Below are 11,144 nucleotides of genomic sequence, written 5' to 3'. Positions count from 1 at the left end.
TAAAAGCTAACCACAGATTGTTTCACTCATTTAAGATCAAACTTCATAAAACTTTATTTTGCAATCAACATTCAGATATCTTCAGTCAGCTCGGTGATCCACGAGTGATAATCTGCCACTCGAGAGAAGACGGCAGGTTTGTCTGCATCGCACTGCCTGCTGCCCCATGTGACCATGCCAAACAGGAAGTACGCGCCACGCTTCTTACAGACCAGAGGAGCTCCCTGGTCGCCCTGCCGAGAGGAAAACAACATCCTGAAACGTGATCTTTAGTTTATCTAAGATTAAATCTAATTCATGAAAGCTGTCTGCTTTAAGGACGTTACCATGCAGGAGGCGGAGCCTGCAGGGTGTGTGCAGATATGAGAGTCACCAATAAGCCCCGGCCACTTCTCCCTGCAGCTCGTCTGATTGACCAGAGTCAGTCCCACCTGGTGCAGTGTGTCCGGGTTGATGGATTCTACAGAGCAAGACATGACAGGGCACATCTTCAGAGAGACAGACAGACAGGTGGACGAGGTGCAGAGAGACAGACGGGTGGACGAGTTTCAGAGAGACAGACACGGGTGGACGAGTTTCAGAGAGACAGACGGGTGGACGAGTTTCAGAGAGACAGACGGGTGGACGAGTTTCAGAGAGACAGACACGGGTGGACGAGTTTCAGAGAGACAGACGGGTGGACGAGGTGCAGAGCGACAGACAGACAGGTGGACGAGGTGCAGAGCGACAGACAGGTGGACGAGTTGCAGAGAGACAGACAGACAGGTGGACGAGGTGCAGAGAGACAGACAGGTGGACGAGGTGCAGAGAGACAGACAGACAGGTGGACGAGGTGCAGAGCGACAGACAGGTGGGCGAGGTGCAGAGAGACAGACAGGTGGAAGAGTTGCAGAGAGACAGACAGACAGGTGGACGAGGTGCAGAGAGAGACAGACAGGTGGGTGCAGAGAGACAGACACAGGTGGACGAGGTGCAGAGAGACAGACACAGGTGGACGAGGTGCAGAGAGACAGACAGGTGGACGAGGTGCAGCGAGACAGACAGGTGGACGAGGTGCAGAGAGACAGACACAGGTGGACGAGGTGCAGAGAGACAGACACAGGTGGACGAGGTGCAGAGAGACAGACAGACAGGTGGACGAGGTGCAGAGCGACAGACAGGTGGGCGAGGTGCAGAGAGACAGACAGGTGGACGAGTTGCAGGGAGACAGACAGACAGGTGGACGAGGTGCAGAGAGACAGACAGGTGGGTGCAGAGAGACAGACAGGTGGACGAGGTGCAGAGAGACAGACAGGTGGGTGAGGTGCAGAGAGACAGACAGGTGTGTGGATCACCTGTTGCCTTGGTGGATCCCCAGCAGGTGGTCACACAGGACCAGCTGCTGTCCAGGACCTCGTCTTCATCAGGGACACAAAGCGGGGACACACTGGAGCCTGAGACCAGAGGAAAGTGTTAAAGTCTATTTCAAACAACATACAGGAAGTGATCCTTCAAAGTAAAAGCTTTGTATGTCAGGTGTTCTAACAGAATCTGGCGGGCACGCTGAGGCGGAGCAGGGACAGGTCAGACTTTGGGGGGAAGCTGCCATCCTCCTTCATGTCAAACACCTTCTCCACTGGGGCGCTTTGAGACGAGAAGCGGAGGTCATGGACTCCGAGGACCGCCACGTCCTCCTTGGCTCTACAGGGACAGAAACCAGAGTCCTGCAGTCAGACTGGCAGAGAGGATTCTGGTAGACCAGAGACACTGAGAGCTTAATAGTATTATTAGTATTTACCTGACGTTGCAGTGTTTGGCGGTGAGCACCCAGCGGTGGTGGATCAGGACTCCGCTGCAGTAGTGGTTTCCGGCGGACTGCAGGCTGACCTGCCAGGGCCAGGAGAAGGGGCAGGACTCGGAGACGTTCCCCACAGACAACTTACCGCTCTTGGACGTTGAGAGAGCAGCGAGTCCTGGAGCCCGCTGACAGCTGGAGCTCTGCTGCTGCCCACACATGTCCTCTGTAAAAACATAATAATAATAATTATTATTTTCTTCAGACTTTTCTTCTTTGTTTCTAAAATGAGAGTAAAAAAAAAACAAAAAGAAGAAGAAAAAGTCCAGGTGAACAAACAGTAAGGATGCGACACAGAGCTGGAGGTGAGTTTCTACTAACATGTCCGAGCAGCAGCTTAGAGCGAGGTAAAAAAATAAAAAACTAAGTTGAATGTAAGAACCTTCAGGGTCGGCGTCATCTGCGAATGGACCGTTTGAGTCACCTGTGAAAAGAAACAGGAACTGTTCAGCTTGTTTAGGTACACACACACCCCCCGTCCCGTCAGAGACCACAACCCCCCCCAGACTCACTCAGGACCTCGAATATCCAGTCCGTGTGCTGCTGCACTTTGGTGTAGACTCCTGGTTTTTTGGCTCGTCCGCAACCGACCCCCCAACTCACCAAACCTGCCAGCTCGTATTTGCTCCCAGTGAAGCAGGACAGAGGACCACCAGAGTCCCCCTGAGACAAAAAGAACCAGACCAGGTTAGAGACAAACAGGAGGGACAGCAGTGTATTTTCAGCGCTGGAAGTTGTCCAAACCTGACAGGCGTCGGCTCCGCCCTCCTCCTTCCCGGCACAGAACATGGTGGGTCTCATTTTTCCCAGGTAGAACCGGTTACAGACGTCGGTTGGCAGTATGGTCACGTTCACCTCCTGCAGTCTGTTGACTCGAGGACCGTCTGAGGAAAACCAGAACACACATTAGTTATTGAATTTATTCAATAGGGACAATGCAATTTAACATAATTTCAATACAAAGCATGAACCTGATGTGCTGCATAAAGAGTTTATAGCTGTTGATCATTTCAAACTCGTGTCCCCGGTTGGGCCTTTGACATGTAAACATGTACAACATTCAGTTACATAAAACCACATAACACTTTATGAGGATACATTCAAATACATGTACAACAATACAAATGCTATGAACCAGTTTAAAATGTAGTTTTAAGATACTATTTAAAAGTGGGTACAGCTCTGGCTTGCTTTGAGCATTTCACCTGTTTTGTAAAAGATTTTAAGTCTGAGATTAATTTTATTTCAGGTGGTAATGTGTTCCAGAGTTTACAGCGTTTGATGGAGAAGGCTGATTGCCCAAACGTAGATCTACGATGTTGTATGCTACAGTTTCCACTCAGTGCTTCTCGTTACCCGGTTTCCGTCCTGTCTTTGAACGCATCTGGAGAGAGGTTCAGGGGCCAGATTGTTACATTTAAAAACAAGTTTGAGTCCACGTTGATTATTGACTTCACCAGAACCCGGTGACCACATTCCCCCTGCACACTTTCACTCCCGTTTCCATGGCAATCAGCTGCTGTATGTATCACCTCCACCTGAGTGAAGGGGTTAAAGGACTCTTACTCTCTCGGGTGGAGCCCCACCCCGTGATGGTGCACTTCCTGTTGGGGGACAGGGGGCTGTTCCAGACGTCGATGGGTCTGACGAGGCTGTCGAAGACGAGCGGCTGCTGAAGCTTCACCAGGGCGAGGTCGCACTCTTTGGTTTTAGGGTTGTAGTCGTGATGGGAGATGATCATGGACACGCCCACCATCTGGACAACAACAACAACAAGGTCACATGATCGCCTGTTTACCTCACTGACTTTATACTTAAATTATAATTGAATCAGAAACTGGCTTCAGAAATCACCCTCTGTCAAGCCCCGCCCTCACCAGGAAGTCACCCTCTGTCAAGCCCCACCCTCACCAGGAAGTCACCCTCTGTTAAGCCCCGCCCTGACCAGGAAGTCACCCTCTGTCTAGGGGTCTTTTTCAAACCAGCCACTACACCCTCTCCCTACCCACTACCCCTCCGTTTGCGCGTCCTCATGGAGGGTCCGCCATATTAAGTCCGTCCCAAACCAACTAGGGGGGAGTGGTAGTGGGTTGTAAAACCCTCCACCAGCGAGTCTGCACCGATGACGACTTTCGGATCACGTGCAACGCCTATTGTGTCCGGTCGTCATGGAGACAGCAACCTGTGAGTTCAAACACTGCTCCAACTAAGAGACATTTAATATCATCATACAAGTTAACAACTTCCAATGTGTACTGAGGATCAAATACATGTTTATTTAAAGTGTTTTATATTTACAGGGACTGTTGTTAAAAACAAAAGAATATTAAATCACGTTGCTGTTAATATTTATTTATTATTTTAATACTTTTGATGTCTTTGTGAAATCTCAATTCAACAATAAAAAATACACTTTTTGCTGCTCTGATGTTCAACAATAGTCTCCTTGTCTTTGCATTAATTTAGGACATCCTGTTCTATGAAATTACTATAAATTAACTGAAATTAACCCTCACTAGGAACTAGTTAACACGTCATTATGACCCAGTCTGAGGGGTCCATCTGAGTGTGTGTGTGTGTGTGTGTGTGTGTGTGTGTGTGTGTGTCTCACTTGTTGTCCCGGTTCTTCATGATTATCCAGGTCGTGTTTTCCTGCCAGAACCGTCCAGAAAGCAGCTTTCTTGTACCTGCAGACAGAACAAACACACACACACTGTTTCTACTGAACCAGGTCCATCTGATCCAGGTCCATCAGGTGAGCATGAGCCGACCACCCAGGGACCCAAAGGAGGAAGGAAGGGGTCCCTATCGGTCTGAAAATAAATCTGTAGACCAATAAATCAAAAAGTCCTAGACACCCAGTAGGGTCATTTCTTGTTTCCAAACATTGTCAACATGACAGTGACCCCTGACCTCTTGAAGCAGTGTGCAGCAGAGATGACCCACAGCGGCCCGATGATGGCGCCCCCGCAGGCCGGCATGGAGGAGAAGGTGAGAGACACCTGCCAGGGCCAGGAGTGAGCCCAGGCCTCAGCCCCGCCGATGATCCGAGTCTCAGCCTCCTGTTCAAGACTGAAGACCCGACGACCCGACACATCTGACCCGGAGACATGACACACACACACACACACACAGAGGACTCATGTTATATTCATCTTAAAGGCACAGCTCACATTAATACTGTTGTGTTTATATTAAGAGTTTTAATCTCACCGCTGAATCCAAAAAAATCCGAGAAGGTTTCATTCTGATCCTGAGTCTGATTCACGATTTGACCTGAAGAGACAAAAACAACAAAAACCATCAGGAGCATGAAAATGTTGAATCAAATCGAGTCAGTAAAGAGAACCAGGTGACTCATCAACACTCAGATTCAAACCGTGCGTGTTTCAATCTTTGATTAGCCGTTTTAATTGTGAGCAGACAACATGAGGTCTGACCTGATCCGGGATCAGCTGCAGCTGTGACTTTTAACTCCGACGTGCTCTGATGATTCACAATCAGAGCGTCTGAAAAAAAACAGTTCAATATTCTGATTTAATGGATCTGATCTGAGATCTGCTGTCGACACAGTTTAACATGAAAAAGGAATAAAAACAGGTAATCTGTTCTGAGGTCAGATTTCTCACCTGAGTTCAGAGGAAACAGACTCACAGTCAGCACGATGAACTCACACAGCTTCATGATTCACCGACACACACACACTCACTCTGATGAGTCTCCTGCAGCCTCACCTGTGTCATCATTGGTCACACTTGTGGGATTCACACTACATACTTTGTCCACAGGGGGGCGCCAAATTCGATTAAGATTTCAGATTAAAATAACAGAAATAGAAAAACAGCTAAAAGACAGATAGATAGATAGATAGATAGATAGAGAGATAGATAGATAGATAGATACTTTATTGATCCCGAGGGAAGTTCAAAGCATCCAGTATCATGTTACAAAGACGAACATGACATGAAACATTTGTTACAAATTAAACCACAAAACCGACGCCCCCCCCCCCCCCCATACATATATATTAACCCGAAAAAAGACTTAAAGAATACCCCTAGATGAATCAAACTTAAACTGTGTAATTAAAAATAGACTTATACAAGAAATTTACATAACCCGTGCAGGGATAAAAATATATGTGTAATTTAAAGAAAGAACCTAAAAACAGTTGAGGAAAAAATCTGTAATTAGACCTGAATATAAAAAAAAATATTAAAAAAAATAATAATTATAATAATAACAATAAAAAAATAATAAATAAGATAAAAAAATAAATAAAACAAAAAAAAATAAAATTAAAAAATAAAATTAAAAAAATTAAAATAAAAAAGTGTTGACCTTCTGAAGTTGTGTTGTCTATATATGTACAGCAATGTTTAAAAAGAAGACATAAAAAAACAGACATTAAAGAACAGGCAGTGCAAACATTAAATTAAAGGTGCTATGTAAGTAATTGAGGTAATCATTAAAGTGTCCAATGACTTTTGGGACAGCTGTGCAGATGGGAAATGGAAGATTCAAAGCTTTTATTGTGGTAGGTATAGGGCGGAGGTGACGTTGTAACTGTGACGTACCTGTCAGTACTCCCCTTGCCGACACCAGTCTTACCGGATCAGCTGATCGGTTATGATGTTCAGTAGGGAGATCGCGGAGGCCACGCACGCGCTTTGCCGCGCGGGAGGATCTCTGAGCTTCCCCGACCTACAGCGCGAGCTGCTGGAGAGCTGCAACACCAAAGAAAAAGATTTTTTCTACATCATGAAGGGCTGCTCCCGCTTCCTGCTGGTCCCTGACCAGGCGGGGGTCTGCGGGGATGGGCTGGAGGACTACACGGTGGTCGCGCGGACTTCACTGCGGCTGTGCGGCGCGTACAGCCGCGAGCGGTGCGCGGACGGCGAAGCCTGTCAACAGCTGCACCTGTGCAGGTTCTTCATCACCGGAAACTGTAGGTTCGGCAAGGGCAGGTGAGTCAGTGTTTATATAAAATAGTAATGTTAAATATGAATATGTTTAAAACAAGAATAAGCACGTGAGTGAGTGATACAGACACACCTGCAGCTCAGAACCGAAACTTAAGGAAACAGAAAGCGAAGCTGCGGCTGACAGATCGATAATCGATAATTCATCAGTAATGATGACTGTAAAGAAATGATTCTTCGGTCTAATCCATTTAAGACACGTGACGTAAACAAACATACCTGTTTTTGTTGTTGTGACGTTTGTGACGTCATAGCCGAGCAGCTGTGGTTTACAGAGAAACGAAACAGCTGATAGACACGTCATCAAAACAAGAGCAGATAAAGCATTCTTATGATCAGATTAAATATAAAACATACATGATGTAAACTGTTTTAAGTGTTTTTAAATCCTAAATTATCATCATGTTTGAACATGTTTGATTCATCCTGATGAGTTTTATTCCTCAAACAGAAAAGGTCACATTCATTTACATCTTTTAAAAACATACAGAACTATTCCCTTTGTAACATCATCACATCTTTCAGCATTTCTCTGGATTTATTTCTGAAGTTTTATTCAACAGGTTTTAATGTTTGATCAGGAGACTCATCATCAAAATTAAGTAATGAACCTCTTTGTTTGTTATTGTGTTGTTTTTTGTTGACAGGAAGTCATGTAAATTCTCCCACAATATCCGATCTTATCACAACCATCGAGTGCTGACTGAGTGCGAGCTGCACGAGCTCGACGAGACTCACCTGAGCCTGCTGTTGCTGCAGAATGACCCCGAGCTGCTTCCCGAGGTCACACACACACACACACACACACACACACACACACACACACACACACACACACACACACACACACAATATTTTCATATGTAAATATGTCATCAGTTTCATTTCTTCACTTTGAGCATCATATGGTCTTTTCTCAGTTTGTCCAGCAGAGGGCGTTAAGTCGACGTTTTCCTCTGAACTTTTTTTCCTCTGGTTTTTTTTCTGCTTTTGTTTTTTTTTACTCTCTTTTTTTTTTCTTCTTTTTACGGAGACTTAGAACCAATCAGAGCAGATTCTGTGACGGACAGGATCCTGCTCTGTGTTTGGACGATATATTCAGGGTAGACTTCACGTCATAACACAGAACGTATAAAAAGAATAACAACAACAAAAAAACAACAAAAATAACGAAGAAACAAAGAAGAAAAGTCTGAAGAAAAAAGTTGACGTAAAAAAAAAAAAAAAATAATGTTTCCAATGGAGGGATGAAGTTTGAAGAGGTAAAAAATGAACTTTGAACCTTCAGGATAATAAATGAAACAAAAAGAGTCATTCTTGTTTTTTAATCAGTCCGTTCCTCAGGTGTGTGTGTCTCAGGCGTAACAGGTCATTGTCTCCTCCAACCTTCAGGTGTGTTCTCACTATAATAAAGGCTTGGCTCCCCGCGGTGCCTGCACCTTCCAGGTGAGCTGCACCAAACTGCATCTGTGTCAGTTCTTCGTTCAGGGCCACTGCGCGTTTGGGCTCCAGTGCAAACGGCAGCACGCCATCGACCAACGTGGCCGCAGCATGCTGGAGGAGCGAGGACTGAGCAGGAACCGGATCGAGAAACTGCCAGTCATCTACAGGAACATGTACCACCTGAGCAACGCCCTCACAGGTGAGTCTGCCGCCCTGCCACCTGCACAGGTGAGTGTGGTGACTGTTTTTGTACCTTCATCATCGTTGTTTTCACTCTTCCTGTTTGTCCATCAGAGAGAAATGTGGAACCTTTGAAGAGAACAGACGAGATCTGTCTGCACTTCATCAGGAACAGCTGCAAGTACAAAAGTAAGTGACCTTCATCATCATCATCATCATCAGTTTGACTCATACACCTGATGATCATGTGACACAGTCTGGCCATACAGTTTCCTTTAATCACCACTAGATGGCAGCAGAGCGTCAAAGTTTAGACTTTAAATCAGTCCGAGAAACAAGTCGTGTTCCTCAACATTTAAACATGTATTTTTTTATCTTTACATTAAATGAATTCTTGGATCACAGCAGCTGAAATCAATAAATTCATCTCAGTCTGAATTTTAGTGTTTTTGAAATGGAGTCTGGTGTTTTTGCAGACGAGTGTTGCTCTGTTCACTTCCACCTGCCGTACAAGTGGCAGGTGTTTGACGGCGTCGCCTGGATAAACCTGGAGGACATGGAAGACATCGAAAGGGATTTCTGTGACCCTTCTAAGACTCAAAGGTCAGAGGTCAGGACTTTGTTCCGGTGTGAAGATAATCTGTTAACGAGGAGGCGACTGAAACGTGTGTGTGTTCTCTTATCAGCTCCAGCCGTCAGCCTGTCAACTTCCTGTCCATGAAGCAGGGCTCAAAGCCCGTCCGCCGCCTCTCCACGGTGTCCTCGGTACTGAGGCCGCCGCACTATGTCCTGACCACAGAGTGGCTGTGGTACTACAAGGGGGACCATGGTGACTGGATCGAGTACGGACATCCGGTGAGTCCCGACGCCTCTACGACAAAGGTTTAAGGTTTAGATGCAGAGGTCTGAGGACTAGTTTTAGAGGTTTGAGGACTAGTTTTAGAGGTTTGAGGACTAGTTTTAGAGGTCTGGATGCTAGTTTTAGAGATCTGGATGCTAGTTTTAGAGGTCTGAGGACTAGTTTTAGAGGTCTGGATGCTAGTTTTAGAGGTCTGAGGACTAGTTTTAGAGGTTTGAGGACTAGTTTTAGAGGTTTGAGGACTAGTTTTAGAGGTCTGGATGCTAGTTTTAGAGATCTGGATGCTAGTTTTAGAGGTCTGAGGACTAGTTTTAGAGGTCTGGATGCTAGTTTTAGAGGTCTGGAGGCTAGTTTAAGAGGTCTGGAGGCTAGTTTAAGAGGTCTGGATGCTAGTTTTAGAGGTCTCGGTGCTAGGTCTAGAGGTCTGGATGCTAGTTTTAGAGGTTTGAGGACTAGTTTTAGAGGTCTGCATGCTAGTTTTAGAGGTCTGGATGCTAGTTTTAGAGGTCTTGGGACTAGATGCAGATGTATAAATCTAGTCCCCAGACCTCTAAAACTAGTCCTCAGAGGTCAGTTTTTTCTAAATTGTTAATCATAAAATCATGGTTGGATCCTGACTTGACAGTCTGAGTTCTTTCTTTAGGATGAAAAGCAGCGCACCACCTCAGTGACGTCTCAGTCTCTGGAGGTCTCGTTTCAGTCTGACCGGTCTGCTGAGGTCGAAGTGAAGAAAGGACACCGACAGTACGTCCTAACCTTCCAAGGTAAGAAGTCCTGAACAGGATCTGAGTCTGATGTTTCTTCTGTAACCGCCTCTGCTTTTATCACATCAGCATCACTCTTCTTCGTTGGTTTTGTTTTTGTCAAAGCAGCAGCCGAGTGAATAAATGAGACACTCTTCTTCTTCGTTGGTTTTGTTCTCTGACTTTTTCTTCTTCTTCATGGCAGACATGTACCAGAGGAACCCTAAATACAAGACAAAGAGGAGAGTTCGTCGCCGCCCTCGCTTCGTATCGGTGGCGGCGGTGCAGCCTGAATTCTCCAGAGCACTGCCACCTTCTGTGGGCGGAGCTTATCTTTCACTTGCAACAGGTCACTTTCTGACTTCGAGTCTTTAATGTAGAGACGAGTCTGAGGATGGAGGCTGAAGTTTTCTGCAGGTGTCCAAATCTGTAGTCCATAATGCAAACACAAGCTAATGTTAGCTAACGTGTCTATTTACTGCACATACATTTTTATTATTATTATTATTCATTTTCATCTTACTGAACTTTTTCTTGATTGTGTAAAGAATTCTTGTTTCTGAATGTTTCATTTACAAATTCTGACATCAACAAGGCGAGAAGACGAGCACTTCACTGTAAATCAGAAATATTTACTGTAAAAACTACAACTCCCATGACTGAGATGTAGTTTTAACTCTGAACTGAGACAACACATTCAGACAAGAAATTTTCCTATTTTGTAAATGTAGTATTTAAAGTAAAGTAAGAAAACATGGGGAAGAGGATTTTGCAGAAGATGTGACCTTTAAGAAAAATAAAGAATTTATCTTTGTGAAAAGTTTAAGACAAAATTTTAACTTTTATAGAAGATTTATCAAACATTATGAAATGTATTTTTTTTCCTTTTTACCTTTCGGAGAGCTGAAGTGTTTATAAGTTTATATAATTATATTCATGTTACATGTATTCAAAGGCCTTTTATTAAAACATGATACTGTATTTTATTCACTTATTTACTGTTACATGAAAATAAACTTCATTTGTTTAAAGTGTGAGAGGCTGAGAGATGATTTTGAAACACAAAAATCCTTTAAGCACGCAAAACACACACACACACACAC

The 11,144-nt window shown here is 44.8% G+C and overlaps 2 protein-coding genes across 3 annotated transcripts; one reads left to right on the top strand and one right to left on the bottom strand.

Moving 5' to 3' along the window:
- Positions 1-29: 29 nt before the first annotated feature.
- Positions 30-7,740, bottom strand: ovch1 (ovochymase 1). Of its 2 annotated transcripts, XM_061029239.1 has the most exons (14): positions 7,555-7,740; positions 7,036-7,078; positions 5,048-5,110; positions 4,748-4,931; positions 4,446-4,521; positions 3,401-3,590; positions 2,579-2,718; positions 2,347-2,497; positions 2,217-2,258; positions 1,778-2,000; positions 1,526-1,680; positions 1,335-1,433; positions 327-460; positions 30-233 (listed from the first exon to the last, which is right to left on the bottom strand). In XM_061029239.1, exons 1-14 carry the CDS (start codon positions 7,699-7,701, stop codon positions 72-74), a joined length of 1,809 nt encoding a protein of 602 aa, XP_060885222.1. In that variant the 5' UTR covers positions 7,702-7,740; the 3' UTR covers positions 30-71. The 2 variants fall into 2 exon arrangements, with proteins under 2 accessions (XP_060885222.1, XP_060885223.1); XM_061029240.1 differs by lacking the exons at positions 7,036-7,078; positions 7,555-7,740 and adding an exon at positions 5,464-5,591.
- On the top strand, positions 6,402-11,075 carry parp12b (poly (ADP-ribose) polymerase family, member 12b). Its single transcript, XM_061029241.1, has 8 exons — positions 6,402-6,801; positions 7,464-7,599; positions 8,209-8,458; positions 8,554-8,628; positions 8,916-9,042; positions 9,126-9,294; positions 9,942-10,062; positions 10,247-11,075. The coding sequence occupies exons 1-8, from the start codon at positions 6,464-6,466 to the stop codon at positions 10,414-10,416; spliced, it is 1,386 nt and encodes a 461-aa protein (XP_060885224.1). The 5' UTR covers positions 6,402-6,463; the 3' UTR covers positions 10,417-11,075.
- Positions 11,076-11,144: the final 69 nt, after the last annotated feature.

Source organism: Labrus mixtus, chromosome 22 (genome assembly GCF_963584025.1).
Source record: "Labrus mixtus chromosome 22, fLabMix1.1, whole genome shotgun sequence".
Classification (NCBI taxonomy): Eukaryota; Metazoa; Chordata; class Actinopteri; order Labriformes; family Labridae; genus Labrus; species Labrus mixtus.
Note: the sequence above shows the minus strand (reverse complement) of the source record. Positions and strands in the feature narration are given on the sequence as shown.